Source organism: Protopterus annectens, chromosome 2.part2 (assembly GCF_019279795.1).
Source record: "Protopterus annectens isolate FY-2018-M chromosome 2.part2, PAN1.0, whole genome shotgun sequence".
Classification (NCBI taxonomy): Eukaryota; Metazoa; Chordata; order Ceratodontiformes; family Protopteridae; genus Protopterus; species Protopterus annectens.
Window position 1 is genome coordinate 381,406,552 of NC_056730.1, and position 26,593 is coordinate 381,433,144.

At 40.1% G+C, this 26,593-nt stretch overlaps 1 protein-coding gene across 1 annotated transcript in view; it reads right to left on the reverse strand.

Moving 5' to 3' along the window:
• Window positions 1–19,306, reverse strand: part of SNX18 (sorting nexin 18) — a 201,912-nt gene extending 182,606 nt beyond the window's left edge. The window contains exon 1 of the mRNA XM_044063908.1: window positions 17,383–19,306. Coding sequence (XP_043919843.1) covers window positions 17,383–18,937 — 1,555 coding nt within the window. The 5' untranslated portion in view covers window positions 18,938–19,306. The remainder of the gene's footprint in view (window positions 1–17,382) is intronic.
• Between the last annotated feature and the right edge of the window lie 7,287 nt (window positions 19,307–26,593).

Sequence of the window (26,593 nt, forward strand, 5' to 3'; positions counted from 1 at the left end):
ATAGTTTCCTGGGAGCAGTTTGTGGAGAGTCATTGGAGGATACCCTCCAAGGTATTTCTGTTGTCACCTGGGGGAATATAGACACATGCAATGTTTATAGATTTGAGTTTGTTGAGTTGGACCTTTGCAAGGAGTATTTCTGCATCGTTAGTAAACAAGGCATTTGGGGTACTAGTTTTGGATACTTCCAGAGTGGATTATACAAGATGTATAACTGACTTCCGTTATGCTCTAGCACAAGGTTTCAGCAAAGAATCTTTGTTAAAAACCTTTCTTACATCAAAAAGGTGTTTTACAGTTTGTCTTTTTTCCCCAATTTGAAGCATAACTGCATTGCCCCATTTACTACAAATACAATTCATTGCCAATGGTTAAATTTGCATGCTGCTAAACAGCATTATCTAAGCATATCTGAATACAGATCTATACATACATGTAAGGCAATCCAAGAAAAAGTACGGTTGTGTAATATCTTACCATGAACAGATGTCCTTGCCATCTGCACTGCAGTATTCATAACATATGGGATTCTCTGCCATGGAAGTCTGAAGTCTAGACAGTACCAAAGCCTACTGTTGCTTGAAGGTATACCAAATGTCATCCAAACACTCCCAGCACAGTGTAGGGCATAAAGGTGACGTTCAGGTGTACCATCCTGAGAACTGATTGCCACAGTAGAACACCAGTCCAAGGAAACCCAAGGGGTAACCTGTACATCCAGGAAGGAAGAGGACTAGGGGGACGAAGCAAGGGAGTGAATACTGCAGTGGTGAAGCCAAGGACATCTACTGTTATGTAGGATTGTACACAACCATACTATGTCCTTGGCTTCACCACTGTAGTATTCATATCATACAAGAGAGTCCAAAGCTCAATAAGAAACTTGGGAGGAGGAAGGAGTAGCAGAGCCCATGGCCACAGCAAAACCAGCTCTAGCTCTGGAGATACCATCCAACTTGTGGTGTTTGATAAATGTACAGATGTTCAGGTAGCTGCTTCAAAAATAGAATTAGCATCTAAGCCCTTGAAAAAAGCACCAGAAGAAGCCACAGCTCTAGAGTAGAATGAGCCTTTACAGAAAAAGGAAAGCACTTAACATATGTAACAAAAAGAAATAGCCTTTGAAATCCAAGTAGAAATTGTTTGCTTGGATACAGCTAATACTAAAGACCTAGGATGAAAAAAACTGATCAGATTTTTTAATAGCCTTAGTCTTATCCAAATAAAATCTGAGTTGTCTATGCACATCCAAAGTATGCAGCACCCTCTCACTGCCAGATTGAAAAGAGGGGAAAAAAGTAGGCAAATTACACTGATTAAGTGACAACTCATTAACCATCTTCGGCATAAAAGGAAAATTAGTACACAAGGACACACTATCCTCATGGAAAATCCAGAGAGGACGACAAGCCATTAGGGCTTGCAACTCATCTGGCAGAAGTAAGAGCTGAAAAAAAAAAATCTTCCAAAAACAATGTTTCAAGGAAGCTGAAGCAGCAGACTCAAAGGGAGCCTGAGTCAGTTTCACCAAATCAAAATTAAGATCCCAGGGAGGATGAACAGGCTTTCTGGGAGCTCTAACATTAAGGACGCCTTTTAGAAATTGTTTAGCCTCCAAATCTAGAAGCTAAAGGAAGAGCTAAAGGCAGACAAGCAGAGACAGCGGATAGGTGGGCCGTAAAAGAAGAAGCCAAACAAGCACTGAGCAACTCACAAATAAGACCGAACCAAAGAACATCCACAGTAAGTGGGTCCAGGTTATGAGAGGCACCAAACAGAAAATCTCTTCCATTTTGGATAAGTAGGATTTCCTAGTAGTACGTTTCCTGGCCTCCTGCAGCATGTCCTTAGAAAATAGGAATCAAAACCCTATCACCCACAGTGTCAGTTGAAGCGTGGACAGGAGGGGATAGAGGAGAAATCTCTTGTTTTGTGTGACTAGATCCACCCTGAGATGTAACTTGTGATGACTGCTCTTGACTAGATGCAGAAGAAAAGGAAACCAGTGCTGTCACAGCCAAAAGGGAGTCGCCAACAAGATTTTGGGAGCATCTGGTTGAATCATGAACAGGACTTTCAGAATGAGAAGGGAATGCATAAAGAAACATCCACTTGAGAAGCTGTCCACCTTCCACACCAAAGGACTTGGGACTCTGGCACAAAACAGAAGTTGTCTGTCCAGAGGGGAGCCAAACAGATCTACATGAGGAGTATCCCACTGGTGGGCAATGTCCAGAAACACATCCCTGTGAAGGATTCATTCATGGGATTGGGTGAAGGACCTGCTCAGAGTGCCTGCTACAATGCTCTGATTTGAAGGGATATAAACTGCCTGAACAGTCAAATGATACTTGACAGCAAGATTCCATACCAGAAGTGCCAGCCGGCAAAGAAGGTAAGATCTTGCCCCCCCCCCCATTGCTTGTGAATACCTCGAGAGGCCCCAGAGAAAAAGAGAGGATGTAAGGCATGAAGAGCCAGCCTAAGAGCTCTCATCTCTCTTATGCTGAAGTGCTCCTTCTGCTGACAAGGCAACCTCACCCCCTGTACCTTCAGGGAGCCAAATGTAATTGTCCATCCCACATCTGAAGCATCTGTGAACAGTTTCTGAGAGGTAAGAGGGGGATGAAAAGGGATCCCTGGATTCAGAGACAACTGCTGGATCCACCACTGAAGTTCTGTCTTAAAACAAAGAAGAGGAGGAACTACTAAAGAATGGAGAATGTCCATGTTGAAGCCACTCTGAATTCAGAAACCACTAACTTCCTCATGTGGAGTTTGGCTAGACAGAGCATTGGAATAGTGGAAGCCATGAAACCAAAAGCTCTCAGAAACCCCATGGCTGTAATGGAGGCCAGGGCAGAAAGAGTTAAGAAATGAGAGTTTAAGGCCTTTGGAAGAGGCAGGGGATGCCAGCATTGGCACTGACTAAATACTGCAACCCAGAAAGACATGATCCTGAGAAGGGGTCAGAGAAGACGTTTTGAAGTTTATAGTGAACCCCAGGCCCTGAAGAAGGGAAATAAATGAAGATTTTGCAAAAGGATCTCTGGAGAGGATGCCTGAATCAGATCATCCAAGTAAGGAAATATTTAGATCCCCTGTAGCCTGCAAAAAGCAATTACAGGAGCAAGGCATTTCGTTAACACTCTTGGGGCAGTACAAAAGCCAAAGGGCAAAGCAACAGAGAAATGAAAACATTTCCTGAAAAAGAGGATGGATCAAAATATGAAGAGAAGCATCCTTGAGATCCAGAGACTCCAAACTGGCCCGAGGGAGCGAGACAGGAAACGGATTCTGAAGGGACAACATTAGAAAGGAAAGCGCCTTCAAAAAAGTGTTCAGATGAGAGAAGCTAGAATTGGTCTCCACATGCCTTCTGTTTCTAGTGCCCAGAAAATTCTTGGAGTAAAATCTCTTCCCCCTTTGGGACGCAGACACTTCTTGAATAGCACCCTGAGACAAGAGCTCTTGAAGAACCTCTGGAGAAAAAAAAGGAAGTTGTTCTCAAGGAGGCTAAGGAATGCCCATAAAGGGAGGACAGGATATCCACACCATGAAGTACTCCTGAGGGATGACTGTCAGACCCCAAGAATCCTGAGTGATCTGAAGTCAAACAGAAAGAGAAAGAGGAATGTGGCTGGGAAGAGATGGACAGTCATACAGCACTTGGTTTGTCAAGAAAGGAGGCCATTTGCCACCCTTTTTACCTTTAGCAGAAAGGCGAGATGGTCCAAGAACAAAGGCTGGCTTAGAAGGGTAGTTTCTCTGAAATTTAGGCACAGGAGAAAAACATGTGTTTTAGCTCCTTTAAGGACTTCCCTTTAAAACAAGCCAGTAGCTGCTTCCCTAAACAAAAGTTTATTATCCAAAGGAGCATCCATTAACAGCCTTAACATCATCATCAGGTAAAGGTTGAAGCCTAAGCACTGAACCAAAAGCACCAGCTCTAGAAGAGGCATCTTCTTCTTTCGGCTTTTTCCTGGTTAGGGGTCGCCATAGCAGATCACCTGTCTGCCTGTCTGCTCATGATTGGCAGTGGAGTTTTACGGTGGCGAGTTGCCAGCCCGGCACCTAACCTTCCACAAAAGGCCCACACACACACACACACACACATGCCTACAGCCAATTTAGTGTCCAATCCATCTACAGCATGTCTTTGGGATGTGGGAGGAAACCGGAGCACCTGGAGGAAACCCACGCGACCACAGGGAGGACATGCAGACTCCGCACAGAAGGCACCCCAGTTGAGGATCGAACTGGGGAACATCTTGCTGTGAGGCAACAACGCTAACTGCTGCACCACCGCGGTGTATCATAATTGCATTTGATAGACTGATGAACTACTTGAGAGGAAGTTCCTAGCAAGGAAAGAGCAGAAGACTTACTCAGTCTTGAAGATCAGAAAAAAAGCTGACAAGCCTGAGAAAGAACCAACACATATCTAGACATATGGGTCTGACAATTAATTAGCCCTAAAAGCCCGGGTAGCAGGTGTAAACCTTCTTTACCCAACCTTTCCATAGTTCTGATATCCTTGTCAGAAGGCAATAACTTGGGAAAAAGACGCAATTGAGATGGCTTATCAGAGGCTACAGACACCACAGAGGAGTCAACAGCAGGACATTTGTACAAAAAGTTACAATCCTCAGGCACCCTAGAAAACCTGTACAAATAAATTGGGAGGTAAAAAATGTGATAAAAGCAACCACAAACCACCAATATAAAAGCAGCTTCACACTTGGAGGAACCACATACTCTTTCTTCAAATTTTACTTAAAAAACAGCAGTGAGGATGTCCTTAAGGAATTCCTTCAATACATAGAAGGGACTACAGAGTTTGAGATTTACCTACAAATCCTATGAGCATGTAAATTATCTGGATCCTTTTTGAATTCCTACTTTCATTACACTAGTGCACACCCCAGTAAACAATAAAGGGGTACAGTAAAGAAGTAGAATCTCCAGTATGGTTTCTGAAGAGATGGACTTTCTAACAGAATGTGAAAAGCTGAAATAAAATGTGTTTAGAAGGAAAATATCCTGAGAAACTTAACGTCATTTCAGAAGTTAAAGAAGGTAGATCCAATAAATGTTCTATTACTGGAAGACAGAATATGAATATTTATATTAGCATTAGTTTCCTGTGAAATCTGATTGTCTAACGAACTAGATGAAATAGGAGGATCACAAAGTATTTATTATGAATTATAATTCAGAAGCACAGGTGATTAGAAATATTATAGATAAAAACTGTTAACATGTTCTCTAGGTTTTCAGATTTGGAAGGGTTATTTATGAACCCTATAAGATGCACATATAGAAAAGGTTTTAACATCAAGGACATTTTAGAAAGTAGAAAATGCAGCAATAGTTCTTAAATTAGGAACCTTCAAATGTGGGAGGTGTATGTTCACATACATTTAGTAGTGAGCATGTATACATTCCCAACAGGAATGAATATATTTATAGTAACAAACATTCAAACAGTAAAAGATTAGTATCCCTAGCTTTATGCATAAAATGTTGTACATTTTGTGTGGGAAAATGGAGAGTATGCTCAAAAAAGAATATACGAGCACCTTTATGACATTAAAAGGAAGGATTATAAAAACACTCTGTATAACATACTCTCACTTGTAATCAAGTGCCATTTCAGTTTTTTGTACTAGAGGAGGTTCCCCAGTACACCTGTGGGGGGGGGGGGTCTTTGGGAAACAAAATTAGAATATAGGGAAGTCTCTTGGCAATTAATACATGAAACTAACAGACCCTCTTGTCTGAATGAGAATATTTTTCTAGTGCCTGTATTGAAATTAAGAGCGAGCAGCCAGATTGCAAAATTTAGGTTTTTATAAAGACACTGAAAGTGTATTGACTATTTTGGCTATATATAATTTTTTTTAAACTATGGCAAAATTATTTTAAATATGTTACTCATATATTTTATAAAGCATGTTCATATATTATTATATTCAATAATATACACATTTAGTTAAACTGTCCTTTCTCTCAAGGCGCTTTTGTTAAATTTGATTGATACTATTTTTTTATTAGAAAATTATTTCTGGATTTTAGAATCGGTAGATAATTCCACATTTTCATTTCAGGAAAGGTTACGGTTATTATTATTATGAAGAGTGCACAGAATAAACCTTTGTTTTATTAAAGAATGAGTTTTTAAAGACATGCCTTTATGGGAAAATTTTTCATGAAACAATGATTACCCTTTTAACGCTAATCATTTTTGTATTAATTGGTTACCCTGACAAAATGATGTCATGAACTAATTAATATAAAAGAAGGAAATTAAACTGGGATAGCATCTGATGAAGTGCTTGCACAATGACAGAAATGCTATGTGGTTTTAGCATCGTTTCCATTGGTCCAATAAAGCTGTTTTTTTACATAAAACTTAAAGAAAGTCATTGGTTTCTCAAAGTGTGAAGCTGCTTTTATATTGGAGGCTCTTCCCTAACTAAATCTGCAGAACCCCCCCCCCAGCCCCTCAGAAACAAAACAACTTCCCTGAATGTCCGAAATGGATGTCTGGAAAGCCTCGTCAGATGTGCTGCCAGCCAGACTCTCCCCAGCTTCCAACCTGATTGAGGTTGAGAAAGACAACACAGCCAGGTGAGCCTCCGGGTTTGTAATGACCTCAGGAGAAACACAGTGGAAGATTCTGGTCTTACCTTTTTCACATTCTTCTTCCCCGATGGCTGACCCTCAGGGCGAGAAGTTCCTTCCACTGTATCTTTAGAGAGAAGCTTAAGATGATGGTTCCCAAGAAACAAGGCTAGGGAAAAAAGCATACTATGAAGGAAGGATTTTCAGGATGAACGCCTGACAAATCAAACAAGATGAATGGTCACAAGAAGTTCCTAGGCAAAGAAAAAACTTATCAAGGTGGTCTTTATGGGGAATCTGTCTCCAGCACGGGCATTTACCCTTCCTGGATATTAACCCCCTAACTGTACAAAAATAAATAATCCCCAATGGGGTACTTATCTGTAATGGCTCAGACTTCAGCAAACAGACGTAGGCATTTGCCAGAGAATGAAAATACATCCAAACTGACTGATAAGAGATGTAGGGAAACAGACCAACAGTTAAAAGAAATGTTCGGACTGGGGGGCAAAGAAGTTCTGAGGATGGTACACCTGAACGTCACCTTTATGCCCCAAGCTATGCAAGGAGCATTTGGATGATGTTTGACATACCTTAAAGCAACACTAGGCTTTAGAAAACTGGGTGGACATCGGGCTTTCATGGCAGGAGTTCCATATGTTACAAATATTGCAGCTGCAAATGTAAGAACATCAGTTATGCTAGGATTTTGAAGTAAATAAATGCAGAGTGTATATACGTGTTGTAGTAGGTGCTTTAAAAATCAAAATATTGTAGACACTGTAAAAAACATACAAGACGTATACAAAGTGATAATGTTTTTTAAAACAAAGTAAAAAAATATATACATGTGAAAATGTTATTAAAGGTGTTAAAAGTAAGATGCAAAATGATTGCTTTGTATTAGGAATTTGCATAATTTTCTACTACACACACGCACAAACACAGGAGGTTACTATGGCCAACGGCCCTAGAACCTTTTTAAACCTAGACATTCATACCCCAATTTTCAATGCTTAAAAGTTAGAAAGGCTTTCGTAAATGCCTACACCTTAGGGTGTCTACAAACTGCCCCTGTCCTTAACAGCCACAGGCAACAATCCTGGGGTGAATTTGTGGTTTCCCATCCATTGGACCAATTTGTATTTGAATAGACTTAGGGAAGAGCTCCGTTTCTCCGGAATGGGAAATACCTGTCCCTCAAACATGTTTTGTTTATGGAAGAGGTTTGGATCCATAGAGCGAGTAATTCTTAAGCTGTTTACTTTTGAATGCATACCAAATCCATCAGGGCTGGATCAGAGAATGGCTTGTAACTCTGGCATAGATTGCCCCTCAGTAGTCTGTAGGAGACCCAGTACAGGGACAAGACTTCGAGATCATCTGCATAGAACATATTTACATCTTGTATTCATTTAGTGAAGAACCTCTATGGCTGCTCCAACTGTTACAAATGCCTGCTCAAATACATGCCAAAGGGTGCATTATATTTATTTGTCTAGTTAGGGCAGAGTACAGAGGATTTATGATCTCAGATTTGGATGCCATGCCCCAACATATAAGTTGTGCCATACAGAAAGATTTTCTCACTACTATGGTCACGTGGTGAAGTTCAGGTTATTGTCAACTCAAGTTCCCAAGTCTATTTTGGGGAGCATTATCAATGTTGTAATTTACAGGGGTGGGTGTCTTCCCAAAGGGTATAAGTATGCATTTTTTTGCACTGAATTTTAGGCAATGGTTCTGGCACCAGTTATTTGTGTCAGGTTCTCCTGGAGGATATCTTAATCTCTGGGGGATTCAATGACTGCACCCAACGACAGCAAATTTGGTTAGCCAAAGGCCCTCTACATTTCCTTGACTTTAGAAAAGTATACAGGAGAGGTCCCAATACCAAGCTCTGCTTGACACCACCAGTAACATGCCTCTTGGTGGAGATGAATTCTCCCATCCTAATTTGTGTCCTGTGAGCCATCCATCAGTTAACATATGGATTTATACCCAAATTTGTAAGTCTGTCCATAATGCCCATGTGAGGTACTGTGTCAAATGCCTTTGTCAGGTCAAGGTAGGCAGTATGTGCCATTCTGCCCTCATCAATGGCTCTAGTGACCTTCTCAAAGAAGTCCATCAAGTTTAATAGGCATGACCTGCCCTTGACAAAACCAAACTAGGATGGAAGTGTTTGAAAATGTCCTAGGTCTTTATGAGGGCCACCATAATTATTTCCATGGTCTTGCATGTAAGACTAGTCAAACTTATGGGTCTATAGATCCTGGTGTCTGTTGGTGGACCACATTTGTGTACAGGCATGACCATTGAACTCTTACATTTCTAATGATGAAGCCTGTCCAGAAGCTGTGGTTGAACAGAGTTCAAATGGGTCTGACAGGTCATGTTTCAAGACATTTTAGAAGGAACCCTGGGATATTTTCAGGATCCACTGATGCACTGTTTTCAGTTCTAGAGAGTACAATGAAGACCTGCTCTTCAGTGATACTTGGGGGAGAAATGGTAGAGTATGTTTCTGGGGGGGGGGGGGGGGGGGACTGAAAGTCAAAATGGAGCCATATCAAGCAGCAAACTTGCTACATTTCACTGGCCTGGTATAGGAAGTTCTATTTACTATTAGTTCAGCACACTGCTGGGCATCCCTTTCAAAGGTTGTTTATATAACTGAAAATGTCTTATGGTTATCTTCAGCCTAGGAGACTATTTTTGCCTGGAAGTTGGCTTTTGTGGACTTGATTAGCCCCCATCCCAAGTTACTTGTTGAGTTTTGTCTTCTGGCAATAGCCCCTCCTATTTTTGGACAGGATTTTCCTTTCATTTGTTGTACAGTCTATTTATACTGGGGGTCCAACAAGGGGGGCTTGTTTTTTTGCGTCTGGCCTGAATTTATTCCAGTTTGGTACTGCTTGCACACAGTTTTCATTAAATCTTCCGTAAAGGCCTCCATGTTCCGAGTGTGAGGTGCTTGGAGTTTAGCTATGCCATCACTTAATATGAAGTAGTCAGTAAAAAGTTCTTAAAGGTTCTGGGGTTTGCCGGAGTTCAGCCTTTATATTTATTTTAAAGGCGACCACTTGTGATCTGATCAGTCAGTACATTACACGGGGGGAGGGGTTGCAATGTTCCTTCATATTTGCAACTACAAGATCCAGTGCACTGGCACCCCTAGAAGATGTGCAGACTAGCTGTTTCATGGGGTTTGCATTGACAAAATCCAGGAGTCTTTGAGACTACAGTTAATGGTTGTGTATGTATCCCAGTTTAAGGTGGGATAGTTGAAATCACCTATTAATATGGTGTTGGGCTGAATTGTGAGTGACTCCAGTACATTCAAGTATGTGGTATGGTTATCTTGGGTCACAGGCGGGTGCCTATACCTAGCAAAGATATGGTATTGGACTTTACCAAGTGTTAGCTGGACATGAAGTATCTCAAGCATGTCATATTGTTTGACCAATCTTGAGGTGTGCTTATTTTTTTATGTAGATTAATGCACCTCTTATCCCTTCTTGTATAGTAGCTGGTCTAATTGTATAGAAGGCATTATAGCCTTGTACTGCAGGGGTGCTTTCTACAGCTTTAAGCATGTCCCAGTAACTGCACAGATGTCAACATTCACTAGGGTGAGGAGCGCTTCCAGAGAACGAAACTTCTTGTCGAGACTCGCGTAGAATTTACTATGTTAGAAAGTTTATATAATACTACTGCATTATTGACCTGAAACAACGCGAGCATGCATGCTCTGTTTCCTCATAACAAAAGGCTGTAGATTCACATTTGATGTTACTGCTGTTGCAGGATTTCTACACTGTACTGTGTTACTTTGTGTCTCTCACTATGAAATATATGCCGTCATATTATGTTACTATTGTTATAGGATTTATGTACTGTATCATTTTGTCTCTGCTTAATGGCCATGATCATTGTTGAAAAAGTTCAGACCAGTTCACTTACCTGATGAACGAATGATAAATAAAAAAATGTGTATTGTTAAAATACTACACAGAACAGTTTTCAGCAGTTCTATCAAAATGATCAAGGCTCTTGATACACACTACAACAATGCAATCAAATAAGCCAGCTTTAAACAGACTTCCTGACAACAGAAACCGATCTCATATATAAAAGTCACATACTTTTGAACATTATGGGGGGAGGGGGGTTGACACGGCCAAACAATATGCTCAGAATGTCATAATACCACACCATGGTGAGTGGGAGTTCTACTCACCCTGCATATCCTCAACATAAAATTTCCAACAAACAAAATTAGTATTCCCAGTAACCAGTATCACCTTAAAGCATTTCTTCTGCAAAATAACCAGTAAGTAAACGGCAGATACCCCATGTTACAAGTGTGCTCATCTGCACCTGAATCAACTCACCACATTTCAGTATCATAGGCAAATACTAAGCTATCGGTCTGCAGACTATTACAAGCCTAGCCAACAACCAGAGATCAGAATCAAACCCTGTACTTGAGGTACCTTAACCATTATGACAATCCTTCCACTTTTCACAGTCAGGCAATAACTTTCAGACTGTTGACAGTGCCCCATTTCAACTACTTAGAATAGAATATGCCAGCAAATTCGGTGAATACCTGTTTGAAGCATATATAGCTTTAAAAAAAATTATGCAACTACACATCACAACACCTAAATGCTGCAGAAGATGCAATCACAACAGGCAGCTGAAGTTATTATTCATGATTCCAACACTTCCATATCAGTCTACCTGCATTTGCAAAATCACCATGTGCAGCCGCCATCCGTTAGCTGTTCTGTTACATTTGGTACTGCAGCCACTTTGTTCAACAAAGAGCGAGGACAGTACTAACTTTTGTTTTCATAAATGACTGAGCAAATAAGCCAAATACTCTCTAATAAAATTAAAAATAGACCACAAAATATTAATCCTCCTTTAGTACATGCTCTCACCCCTTCAGCAGTGGAAAGCACAACATTCAAGTAAGCCAACAGCCAGAAATAGACAGTGCTGGAGATTTTTGTCAGACTATCACTGAGTCTATATGCCATAACACTCAGTGGGTTTCACTGTGCTTAGATGTCACAATAATCTGCAGGTTCCATGGAGTATGGCAAATACATCAATCCTTAAATAAACAATGCTTACTAAATAAAGGCTGTGAAATATCAAAATACACCAGCACAGGAAAAATTCACCAAAGCAGCAGCAACTGGGAACAAAATCTGTTTAATGGTGCTTCTGGTACCTCAGCATACAGCCTTCAAGGAATAATACAAGCCAGCAACTTTCCCCATTACATTACAAAGTTATTCCAATTAGATACATCCAATTAACATTTCTTAAATGAAAAACCAAAAGAACTACAAGTCCAACAGAAGAGCGGAGAGCAATAAGGTCTTAAAACACTATTTTATTTCGACCAGTGTAGCGTGGTATAGTTTTTTGCTTTGTGCTACATGGTCGAAATAAAATAGTGTTTTAAGACCTTATTGCTCTCCGCTCTTCTGTTGGACTTGCAGTTCTTTTGGTTTTTGGTTTTGGAGTTTCTTTTCCACCACCTTAATTTGTTTATTTCTTAAAATGAACATATCCCCCCTAAGAACCCCCAACAAAAAACACCATAGCATATGTTCTTATAATAATAAATAACATTTAAACATTTAAGTTACTTCTAAATTCATACGTTTAGGTTTTATAGTATTAGAATTTCAAAATAAATCTACTTTCCATCCTTAAAAGACTAGCAAGAAATGGTGTAGCCAGGATACTGAAGAAAAGACTAGCATGAGATCCCCAATGCACATTAATAAAGTATTCTGCAACTGGACTATCTAAATTCCTATTTCTAATGTGGCCCACGTGTTCAAGGATTCTCACCTTAACCATACGTTTAGTTTGTCCTATGTACCATCTCACAGGGATACATCCACACACAATAATATAAACCACCACACACAAAGTGCATGAAAACCTCCCCAAAGTACAAAAACATTTCCATTAATTTTACTTCCTGAAATATTCTTAATCCTGCAACAAACCTTACATCTACCACAAGGAAAAGACCCCACAACTGCTCTGTTAATCAAAACCTTCTTAAAATTTAACAATTCCTTCAAATTCAAATATCTACCAAAAGAAAATGCAACTTTTGTTGAAAATGTTTCAGCCGTTCATCACAAACTGGCCATAAATCATTCACCAATCCCTCCAAAATGTGAGGGAAAAGGGAAAATTTGGTCACAAAAATAACTCATTTCCCTCTCTTTCATTTACTACATTCTGGCTAGAATGTCTTTTAGGAAAACCATATCCTTTACTACTACCCCCCCCACACACACACACACACACACACACACACACACACACACACACACACACACACACACACACACCCACCCATCTCCTTTTTATATTAGTGTACAAAGCTCCAATATCAACTGTTGCCCAATACAAATCTTTTGACCAGTGTATTTTCTTCATCTCTTGACAAATATCATTCATACACTTAATATGGGAAAGTATTTTAGATAAATAACCCTTCAAATGAAAATCCAACAAAACACCTACACTTTGCAAAACAAAGAACACACCTGCCACAACAGGTCTTCCTTGGGGCTTCAAACTTTTATGCACTTTAGGGATGGCGAAGAAAACAGGGTCCTTAGGAAACTTGATGTAAAGTTTGTTAACATCACTGTCTGAGGAAAAAAAAAACAAGCCTTTCACCTTTTTCAAGCACCTCCTTTAACTGAGCATTATATTGTTCTAAGGGGTTGCCAGATAATTTCCCATACTCAGATTCAGTTAACAAATAAAAATCATCTTGTTATATCATTCTTTCGAAAAAAATAACCCAGTTTCCTCCCTTATCTGTCTGACAAAAAAAGGATGCACCCCTGTGAGATAGTATACAAGACAAACTAAACGTATGGTCAAGGTGAGGATCCTGCAACATTTGGGTCACATCAGAAATAGGAATTTAGATAGTCTGGTTGCAGAACATTTTATTAATACACGTGGGGGATTGGATGCCAGTCTTTTCTTCAGTATCCTGGCTTCACCATTTCTTGCTAGAGGTGTTGATGTTTTAGCTAGTCTTAAAGATGGAAAGTAGATTTATTTTGAATTATAATACCATAAAACCTAAAGGTGTGAATTTAAAAGTTAACTCAAATGTTTAAATATTATTATAAGAACATACAGTGCAATGAAAACGTAATTGCTCCCTTCCTGATTCCTTATTTCTTTTTTGCATTTTTGTCACACTTAAATGTTTCAGATCAGACAAAGATAACCCAAGTAAACACAAAATGCAGTACAACCCAAATAAACGCAAAATGCAGTTTTTAACTGAGGATTTTATTTATTAAGGAACAAAAAGCTATCCAAACCTACATAGCCCTATGTGAAAAAGTAATTGCCCCTCTTGTTAAATCATGAAGTTAGTGTGGTTAATCACATTTTTGGGAATGCAGAGTTCAATTTCACTAGCCACACTCAGGCCTGATTACTGCCAGACCTGTCGAATCAAAGAGATCACATAAATAGAACCGGTCAGACAAAGTGAAGTAGGCCAAATGATCCCAAAAAGGAAGACATGACGCGATCTAAAGAAATTCCAGAATAGATGAGAAACAAAGCAACTGACATCTATCAGTCTGGAAAAGGTTACAAAGTCATTTCTAAAGCTTTGGGACTCCAGCAAACCACATTGAGAATCATTATCCACAAATGGAGAAAACATGGAACAGTGGTGAATCTTCCCAGGAGTGGCTTTGCCTACAAAATTTACCCCAAGAGTGCATCCAAGAGGTCACAAAAGTACCCAGAACAACATATAAAGAACTGCAGGGCTCACTTGCCTCAGTTAAGGTCAGTGTTCATGACTCAACCATAAGAAAGAGACTGGGCAAAAATGGCATGCATGGCAGAGTTCCAAGGAGAAAACCACTGCAGACCAAAAAGAACATAAATGCTCGTCTTACTTTTGCCAGAAAACATCTTGATAATCCCCAAGACTTTTGGAAAAATATTCTGTGGACTGATGAAACAAACGTTGAAGGTGTGCGTCCCGTTACATCTGGTGTAAAAAGTAACACAGCATTTCAGAAAAAGAACTTCATGCCAGCAGTCAAACATGGTGGTGGTAGGGTGATGGTCTGGGGCTGCTTTTGGACTTGGATGACTTGCTGTGATTGATGGAACCATGAATTCTGCTCTCTACCAAAAAATCCTGAGGGAGAATGTCTGGCCATCAGTTTGTGACCTCAAGCTGAAGTGCACTTGGGTTTTGCAGCAGGACAATGATCCAAAACACACCAGCAAGTCCACCTCTGAATGGCTTAAAAAAACAAGCTTTTGGAGTGGTTTAGTCAAAGTCCATACTTTAATCCAATTGAGATGCTGTGTCATGACCTTAAAAAGGTGATTCATACTCGGAAACCCTCCAATATGGCTGAATTAAAACAATTCTGCCAAGTGTGGGCCAGAATTCCTCAACAGTGATGTGAAAGACTCATTGCAAGTTATAGCAAACGTGTGATTGCAATTGTTGCTGCTAAGGGTAGTACAACCAGTTATTAGATTTAGGGGGCAATTACTTTTTCACATAAGGCCATGCAGGTTTGGATAGTTTTTTTTCTTACTGGGTGGATAGCCTAATGGTTAAGGTGTCTGCCTTACAAACGCAAGGTGCAGGGTCTCACAAGGGATAATTGGCAAGGCTTAAATGTCTCGCAAGGGCAGTTAGCCTAGTACTAATACACTGAAATAAAATCATCACTTAAAAACTGCATTTGAGTTATCCTTGTCTAATATTTACATTTGTTTGACGATCTGAAACATTTAAGTGTGACAAACATTAAGTGTGACAAACATGCAAAAAAATATGGAAATCAGTAAGGTGGAAAATACTTTTTCATTGCACTATATGCTTGGGTATATTGTTGTTTTGTTGGGGCTCTTAGAAGGATGTGTTCCATTTAAGAAATGGAAATTGAATGGTTGTATCTAATTGGAGTAGCTTTGTAATGCAATGGGAAAGGTTGGTGGCTTGTATTAGTCCTTGAAGGCTGTATGCCAAGCTACCAGGAGCACCATTAAACAGATTTTGTTCCCAGTTGTTGCCTCTTTGGTGAATTTTTTTGCTAAAGGCTGTGCAATGTTATAGAACAGAAATACTTTTTCACTGTGATAAGACCATTTCTATTTTAAAAATCTAGATAAAGATATTCTAACCATGCAAACAACAAAAATAAAAAATATTCTAAAACACAAATACTTTTGAAGACCTGAACATCTTTTTTAAACAGCAATCTGGTGTACACAGAAACCAAAACATAAAAAGTTGACATTCAACACTACAAAAATAGTGTCAGTCTATGATGAAATTCTAAACTAGGCTATCAAATCCTGCCAAAGCCTTTAACAGCAATTTAACATCATAATTACAGACATTGTTTTTATTATACACACAAAGCCTGATCAGAGTCACCCCAAATTTTCCCATCTCATTGTATTGTATAGCTATCTTTTTGCATCGAATGCACATTACAAACAGTCTGATTTTACACAAAGTAATTTATCACTCCTTATGAAATGCTGTACTTAAAATGCATTTGCATGAAATTACATGGAATGAGAAAGATGACCGAGAACCTTTTTACATCTTTAATTGGGTTCAAAACTTAAAAGTTTATAAAGGTCAGTCATTGAAGCAAAAAGACATCTACTGATCAGTCTTTCAGGGTAAATCAAGTGAAGTGAACAACCTCAACATGTACATGACCTTGTTAACAGAGCTTGGAGATAACCGTAATACCAAGGTTAACATGTAAGCAAGCCAGACAGCAACAAACAGCAACTTGTGTAGGAAAACACTGTACAATCATGTGTTAGGAGGGAGCATACACAGAAAAAATTCCCTACTGACATTCTGGAAGTCAACTGTTGAAGAGGAACATAAACAGACGTTACATAAACCTAATAAAATCTGCATGCTGTGTGTGAAACCTTTAGAATTGTTTTTAAAAATTCCTCACAAAAAAAAAAAAAAATGTTGCATTTCTAGAGGGACGCAAAATGGACTAAACTTCAACCCCCTCACTTCTCACCTTGTAACAGCTGATGATTGTAAACACTTTTACAACATACATCTACCCAAAAAAACAAAGACAACACCAACTGCCTTTTCAATCTGACCAAAACCTGAAGAAAATCCATCAATCATACTACTATGATATTTGAATATCAATCTGTTAAAGAAAATACTACAACACACATTCATCGGTACTAAATGCATACATAAAATTACATTTAGAATGCCTGGCTTCATGTCAGCTTAAACACAACCTACACTTCATTATCAGCCAGCTGTCCTTAAGATGCAACATTTGCAAGAGCAAAACTGCACAGAGACTGAACAAAGCTCCTCTCCATATTTCTTTAGAATATTATTTTATTACAAGTCAAAAACTCTTGAACATTTTACTACTTGCACTCCTTGCCTCCTAACTTGTCGTACCTTAGTTAACTATTTTACCTTCAGCAGCAAAATAATTTCATCCTAAGATATGCTATTGACTACTGGAAACAGAAAAATTCTCCAGCGGATCATGCTGAAAACATAACCACTTAAAATAGTTCACATTACAATTAAGTTAAGACTACTGAAATTCGAGCAGCAGAGTCAATTCTGACAGAAAAAAAAGAGCTGCAGCTATAAACACAAAATATTAACGAAAAACGCATTACCTTTCTGGACATGAATTATATCAGGAAAATTTGTAAGGTGACCTTGATAGAGAGCTAGCAAATCCACAATGGGGTCCACGTCCTGCTTGGGCTGTTCAGCAAAATATTCTCCTATATTATCGTAGGCTTCTGCAGTGAAAGCAATAGCATGGTTTAATCCTGTAGAAAAGGCTTGCTGATCCATTTCAAAGGCTTGACCAAGATACTTAAAAGAATGACCAACTTTTTGATACTCCTTTTTAAAGCCAGCAACTTGTTTTCTAGCAAACTCGATGACTGTGTTATTGAGCTGCAGAACGCTGTCGTCCATCTTTTTGGTGAAAGTTTTAAACCCATCTACTTTACTTTCCACTTCTTGCAGATCTAACATATTCGGAGGGATGCTGATAGTCAGAAAAAAGTTAGCCCCCACCATGTCGTCTTTCTCCGCCTTCCTCTTCCCTTGTTTCCATCCTTTTTCATCAATGCATGTCAGAAAATGCCGGAAAACATCACACTGTGCCAAAACAGGGTGACTAGTCATATGATTCATCCACCAGACCAGACCCTTTCTCCTCTTGGCAATGAAATCTTCTTCAAACCGTCCAGTGGCTTGTTTTTCTGGGATGTGAGGCACTGAAATCACAGGAAATTTTTCAACAAGCCGGGCATACAGCCAGTCAAAGTGTTTGTATCTGCGGTTCACCTGTATATTGGTACTAGTAGGCAGCAGCTTGTAGGATATGTAACTCTTCATCCCTTTAAATTTGGTCTGCTTTGTCGGATCATCAATTGAACACGAAAAGGGGTAAGGGTTTTCCTGCCATTCGGGGCCGTATTTTCCCATCACCACACAGATTTTGTCCCCATCCTTGACAAAGCCTGCTGCTTCACCAAGGATAAACGCCTCCCCACCAGACTTCACAAAAGTTGAGAACCTGTTGAGGTTCCTACCCACTGTACCCGAACCTTTGCCCGCCTGCTGGCCTCCGGTGCTAAGCCGGGACACAGATGATGCATCCGAGCGAGTGGACATCCTGTACCTGCTCGCCCCACTGCTTTCAAACTCCATGCCGGAGCCCAGCAGCACCCCCGGTTCGTCCGCCACAGTGGAACTGTCATCCCAGTCATCATCCCAGTCGTCATCGCTGCCTCCCTGACCTGTTGTTTGGGGCTGACCTGGCTGCAAAGAGCTGCTATGTAGCAGTGGCGGAGCAGAGTAGGATAAATTGGAAGATGCAGCTATCTGGACCAGCGGCTGCAAGGAGTCCGGTTGGGGACTTCGGAAAGAGCTACAGTCATAGCTGGAAGACGGCACATTAGCATACCTGGGGGGCGCCGCGGGGTAGCAGTTTTCGGGTACAACACAACTATTAAGGAAAGCTGGCTCGTTGCCTCGCAGGATCTGGACATATGAAGCTGGGATGAGACCCCGTTCTCCCCTGCAGTTGATTCCTTCCAACCATCCCTCGATATCCTGCTCACTGTAGATAGAAACTATCTCATGCTCCTTCACAGAAATTTCTCCTGGGTTCTCTGAATTAAAGTCATAGAGGGCTCTGGCTCTGAGCGCCATAGTCCCCCCCTCAGCTGAAACAGAAGCTTGGTACTAGTGGCCACCCTCTCCGTCTCCGCCACAACCACCAGTCCGATACAAGGTACTCCTCTTCCCAGCTCAGGAACTAGTCTAGCTATGCAGCAAGTCTGTTGTTGTATCTCCACTTTGTCTCAACTTCGATCTCTTAAACCGACCTTCTTTTGTGTATGCACCCACGCCTGCCTTCTTAAAAAAAGACAAACACAAAACCAATCGGTTTCACCGAAATTTTGCCATACATACAGGACCGACACGCCAACACACTACTACCCTTCTCTAATACATACAGAAAAGCTCACTTAATAACTCACATACAAAATTGCCTAACCACGTAATCAGTTTGATGTAATCGAAAACGGAGCTTAGGATGTGCCCTTGAGTAAGTACCTTAAATCGAGCACAGATGTGCTGTTAGTTTGGGTAATGTTTGGAAAAGGGGTGGGAGCGTACATCTCAATTGTACAGATTTTCGCAGAATGTCCAGATTTTTGTTTCAAACTTTTGGTCCATTTTCATAAAACTGTGATTTTTTTTTTTTGCTGACAAAACATTGCCAAGTCCTTAAAGAGTGAATTCCGAAAGCAATTACAGTCCTTTGAGTTTCAGATTTCATACCCTTCAGATGCGTACACAAAAACACTCTTATTCTATGCATGGTCTTCAGATGCGTACACAAAAACACTCTTATTCTACGCATACCCTTCAGATGCGTACACAAAAACAGTTATTCTATCAACTTTCTAAGTTTGTAAGAGTAATATTTAAAAAGTGTCCCTATTCTTGGCCTCTTCCCCCATTATTTATGGTTTTGTCCAGATTTATTGCCCTAAGAGGTTGGGCGGTATGGATGGGAGTATATATTTTAAATACTTCTTTCAATTGATTTTCACTGCGGCACAGAAGCAGCATTCTAGAGCAATTTGAAATGTAAGTATTAAGCCATATTATGAGACGTTAGTCAACATTCTTAAACTTTACTTTATGAACCTTTGCCCACGGAGCAAAAAGAATACACTATTATAAAAGAGAACAGCCGTAGATCTTATCTGGGTAAAAGTCCTTTATTCTGCCTCAGAATCAGCTCTGCCCCTCGACCTCCACCATCAACATCACCATTATTATTGTTATTGCTGTTTTGTTGTTTTATTATTTACAGCAGATGTGGAAATACTGTCAGTTAATACTGCCCGGCATTATAAAATTCATACATCGGTAAATAACGATCAGCGTGGATCGACGATTCGTATGAATATTAAAAAAAAACGTTCCCGATTTTCAAAATGTATTCTTGATTTTTTCCAGCTTTCTTCATAATTAACTGCAAAGAGGTTCAGATTTCTGATAATATTTCTCATTTTGGTAAATTAGTCATAATTATCATTGTTATGGTGTTTTAGAGTTGAAAGACCCTGATTTTTTGACAAGTCTGATTCTGTTCCAGAAACCTCCAACTATGCGTGTACAATAAACATCAATAACGTTCAAACACAGAACGAACGTCGTATTGCAGTATTATTAAGGATAGATGGCTCTCAACATTCCCTCTCCAAAATGAGGAACACAACCCATCATAATTTGCAACAAATGGGCAAAATGTGAAACACATATTAATAGCTCTCAACAAATCAGGGACAAGTCTCACCGGAATCAGGAACAAATCCAGAACTAATCAGGGACAGTCAGGGACACTTTTAAAATATTAGTACTATTAACTTGAGATATTGACAAAATACGTGACTGGGTATTAATATACATTTTCTGAAGTAAAATAACTCTATAACTTTAATTTTTGCAGTTATTTATTAAATGTAATTCACTACCTTTTATCCAAACGTGTACAGTTTTAGGAGGGATTAAGAGGGACGCAGCTAAAATTTCAGTCAAATCAGGGACAGTTGAGAGGTACTAACGTCATACGATGGTTAAAATAAACCGGTTTACTTATTGAAAGATCTAATGAATTAATATGATTCATTTCTATTTACCATAAATATCAATAAAAATTCTTAAGAATGAATATGGGACAGGCCCTTTCAATGTGGAACTTCGGTTTTTAGGACCATAAATGAGGTACACTTGATAGGTGTGTTATTAAGAAAAAGGGGTGATAGGAAATATTATTTTAAGTGGGTTAAAATGGGAGATAAAAACGAGAATGAATTTGTAATAACTGCTCAAATAGCCATTCCTTTCCAAATATAAATATTTTTCTTTTGCGGTGCAGGGGGCAAGACGTTATACTTTGTCCAAGTTCCAACAGTATTGACTAAGGTCTCTTTGTTGTCTGTTAATGGAATGTCTTAGAAACATTTTGAAAACACAAAACGTGGTGGTTTTGCTGGCATTTGCAAAAGATTATTCGTTATAATATAATAATATAGATGTAATACAGGGCTGTAGCTAGGAATTTTGGAGCCTGCGACAAATATCTCAAGTTGCGCTCACTTTCACCCACAGCTCCTCTGTGCATCTCATACGTGATATGCATACACATGCGCGTGCACAAAAAGAGTACCATTTGTACCTCTTTGATGATAGATTGGGATGAAAGTGAAAGAGCAAGAGCCTATAAGAGGACCTGTCCCAAATAGCTGGTGTCAAAACATGTACTAAAACTAAATGCCAAGACATGTATGATTGCTTCCTTCAGCAAGCAAATGTTCTTTGATTACCATGTATCCACTGTTGTAAGGAAATAGTTTCTCATTGCATAGCTTATATCTAAAAGTATTACTTCCAGATTCAAGGATGTAATTGTTCCACTGCACTCGGTGCTCATTAGGCCAATAATTGAGTATAATGGCCTTTTTGGTATGTACCTGTCCGAACACTTGTCACAACTGGAACAACCACAAAGCATTCTCACTAAAAAAACATCAAGGGGCTGAAATCAGAAAGACTCAAAGTCTTGTCCCCCTTCTCAGTATCATAAAGGTACTGAGAGGCAACTTCTGCCTTGTGTATAGAACTTCAACAGACCTTATTCTGTTGGATCTATTACTCATGTGCAAATCCAATGGTATCATCAACACCCACTCAGGGGATCTCAATATTTTTTGCAAAATAAATAGAACATGTTGGAAGGATATGTTTGTATCACAGAGATTACAGCCTCTGTGGAACTGTCTTCCACTCCACGTAAAGCAAAGTACTTCTCTTGCTCTATTTAAATATAATTTGCATGGATGGGTAGCCACAAATTCATACCTGCTTATCACCCCTCTCCCCATGGAATGGGTAAACATGTAAATGCTCCTAAATAGCCTTATTTAACCCATCTATTGATTGTTTGAATGCAAAATATAAGGGATAAAAACTACCATGTGAATGTAAGGCTAGGTTTCTTATGATCCTCATTGATCAATAGCCTACTAAGTCCTATGAAGCTATGAACAAATAACGACAATTATGTTTCAGCTTGTTATTGTCAAGCATATGTACACAACATGCCTCCTCATGCCAACCCCCCAAAAGACAACCACTTCTTGTGTACTCCTCTAGTATTATAGTGAGATGGCTCCCTTCGCTCTGGAATATAATTCCAATTCATGTTAGGCAGAGCACCTCACTGACTCTCTTCAAGAAGAATCTTGATGAGTGGATGGGTGATCGTAGGTTTGTCCCGGGGATTACTTCCGTGTCACTATTAGACAGAGGCACAGTAAACTAAACTTTAAAAAGGGCACAGTATACTCAAATCAAGGGGTGGCATAAGCCAAACACAATCGGGCTAGGCTTATAAATGCCCCAGAGCAGATAGCCTAGTATGAACCTATGAACCTATGAACCTATGAATATGAAACAATAACCAGAGTAAAATATTTCAACATTTTACTCATAGACAGTACTCTTGCCCACACAAATAATGATCAGTCCACAGTCATCATGCCTGCCCTTGTACTTTCATATACAGCCTACCTCCCTAATACCTCAAAAAAGATAGACTTGTGTGTATACTGTAGCAAAGTCTAACTAGTGCTTTGAGAAAACTGAAGCACTGTTGATGAGCTATAGATATTTAAAAAAATCAAGAAATTTCTGGCGATTTCAAGTAACCTGTTGTGAAGGAAATTTCATTGGCATTTGTTGACCAAGGTAAAGCCCTGATTAAAATTTACCAATTTCAGTCTCACAGAGAAGCATACAGCACCAAGATATTACAAATTTAATCCCACACAAAGTGAGGTAACATAGATTAGGAACAAGTAACATGCAGTTAAAGTGACTACTACAGAATCAGTTAATTAACTAAGTTATGTCCAATACAGCAAAAAAAAAACATGAAAATAATATGCGCATGCTTACAAAATCAAGAAGACAGTCAGGAAAGGAGGTGATGACAGGGATGAGGGGAGTTGTTTGGGTGCATTAACAAGAATATGTTGTTTGTCTTTTCGGCTTTTCCTGGTTAGGGGTCGCCACAGTGGAACTCCGGTCCGCTAATGATTGGCAGTAGATTTTTATGGTGCCGAGATACCAGCCCGATGCCCAACCTTCAACGAAGGCATGCCCATTTACACATGTCTTTTGAATGCCACTCGACAGTGGGGAGGATATGCAGACTCCACACAGAAGGCACTCCAGCTGAGAAATGAACAGTAGAACCTCTTGCTGTGAGGCAACAACACTACCACTGCACCACTGCAGATACATGCATTAACAAGAATATGATGTACATAAATGCATGAAATAGTCATACCCAACAGAACCAAGACGCTCTCCTCCAAAAAAAGGAAGCCAGTCTGGTGGTCCCTTGCCAATAACAAACTCTACAACAGAAGGAAGAAACTGTTGCAGAAAAAGGTGAAGTCCCAAGACTGGAAAAACTCCCTTATTAGCCTCAACAAAAAGTTGAGATCCCTCATCAAAACCTCTAAAGCTAGCTATGAAGGCAGGATTGCGGCAGACACTAAAAACAACCACAAAGCCTTCTACAGTTATATCAAAAATCTCCACGGCAATACCCAGGTTTGCTCTGAGTTACTGCACAATGGTACCTCCTATACTGAGCCAACGGATATTGCCAACATACTGGCCGACAGATTCCATGCCAACTTTACCCCTCTCCCCCCTCCAAAGGACCAATCACAATACCTGAAGAATGCCAGGCACCCAGCATTACTGCAGCACAGGTTAAAGCTGTATTGTCCAAGGCCAAGAATACAGCTTCCATGGGACCCAACAATATCCCTGGCTGTGTTTTACATGAACTACAAAGTGAAGTGGCAACACACCTGTGTGCCCTGTTCAATCACATCCTCACCTCAGGCTTTGTCCCTACAGAATGGCACACTGCTACAGTCATTCCTCTCCATAAAGGAGGAGTGACTACAGACCCTGGGAATTATCATCCCATTAGCCTGACGAGTTTGATATGTAAGGCTATGGAGTGCATCATCACGGAACTAATTAACAAGGATATAGGGAATCTCCAACATCTGGAGCCCACGCAATTTGGTTTTTTGAAGGGTAGATCATGCCTTCTCAACCTGGTTGACTTCTTTGAGTCAGTCACCAGAGCTGTGGATGAGGGCAAGGCAGTTGATACAGCCAACCTCGATCTGGCCAAAGCCGTTGATACCATTCCCCCTCAGGAATTATTGATAGACTCACCAAACTATGCATCAACCCCTACATCACTAGGTGGGTTGCAAACTGGCTCACAGATAAAAGCCACAGTGTGAAAGTAGCAGACTCCAAGTCAGACTGCCAACCAGTCACGAGTGGAGTCCTACAGGGATCGGTCCTGGGTCCTCTCCTGTTTGGCATCTACTTCTCAGTAGTCCAGGCCAACATGGAGGGACTCTGTCTAAACAAGTTCACTGACAATTGCAAGCTGGGAGCCATTATTAACTCCCCAAGTGATATAGACATCCTACAGAAAGGCCTCAATGAGACCAATGACTGGTCTCAAAACCATGGCCTTAAGCCTAATGCCAAAAAATGCATTGTCCTTCCCTTAGAGAAAAACTCAGTTCCCACTAATTACCACATTGATGGTAGCCCAATGAACACCAAAGGCGTTAAAAGAGATCTGGGGACACAGGCTGACAGCAACCTCTCCTTCAACCACCACATTGCCACTGTGTTCAGAAAGTCATTCTATGTGACACATCTCATTACCAAGGGTTTTGCATCCAGGAAGAAAGAGGTCATCATCTCTCTCTACTCTTCCTTCATTAGACCAATCATCGAGTACAATGTCCCATTTGGCATGTACCTCACTAAACACCTGCAACAGCTGGAAAGGCCACAAAAGTACCTCACGAAGAGGATCCTAGGCCTCAAACACATGACCTGCATGGACAGACTCAAGAAACTCCAGCTTTTCTCTGTCTCATATCATCTGTTAAGAGGCGATCTCTGCTTGACTTACAAAGCCATGTCTGACCCAGTCCTGTTAGAAATGTTACACCTAACGAAATCCCAATCTCTCCTCACCACACGCTTCAGGGACCTCAACCTCATTACCACAATCAACAGATCATGCTGGAGGGACAGTTTCATAACCCAGAGACTGCCCATGCTCTGGAATAGACTTCCCATACATGTCAAGCAGAGCACCTCACTAGCCCTTTTCAAGAGAAATCTTGATGAGTGGATGGGAAATAGAAAGTTCACCCCGAGGATCACTCCAGTGGCTTTACTTGATAGAGGCACCGGAAACTAATGGCAGCATGATGTCAGGGCACTTCCATGGGCTAGGCTTGTAAAGGCTCCAGGGCCGTTGGCTTAATACACACCTATGAACCTAGGATGTGAGGGTAGTGTAGAACTAGGAAAAGGGGTTTGGGTCCGGGGGTCTAGCAGCTCCCAGGAAGCCACAAGGTTTCCATTGCTCTATAGTACAGTTTAGACCATAAGTCCAACCTTTTCAGGTACCCGTCTTGCCTAGACTTTTACTGAAAATTTCAAGTGGTGATCAGTCACTACAGAGACCACCTCTGTATCCAGCAGTTATAGCCACTTTGATGGTGTACACTTCAGCTGCTTAAAACTGAATGTACATAGTAACATATTTCATCTTGTTACTTACACAAACACACAGATACACACACACACATACACACACACACACACACACACACACACACACACACACACACACACACACACACACACACACACACTAACCCTGGCAAGCCAGACTAATGATTGTTTAAATGTGATCAGACAACAGCAATACAACTTTCATCCACAGAAAACCTGCATCCCCACATTTTGATTGAGTGCAACTTAGATATCTGTTTGTGAAAATGTGATAAAGTTAAAAATGGCCACAGTAATGCACTGGATAGTAGTTTGAATTTCATGGTATTCTCATATAAATCTTAATCTAGCTACAATTTGGAAAATTCAATCAACAAATTTTAACATTTTGAATGTAACTGTGATGTGGCTGTAGTAGTACAAGTAGATAACTACTATCCTGTCCACCACAGAGTACCAGCTGTTTCAAGGCATGTCTGGAAGATATGGTTGGTCACCCATATCAGGCACAGTCCCTCTAAGTACTGTTTTTATATGCACTATAAAAATCTGGCACTGTAAAATGACTCGCCACTCCTTCACCAAGAAGACAGCAGCCTTCTGTCTATCTCTCTGATGTTAGATTGGGACAAAAATGAAAGAACA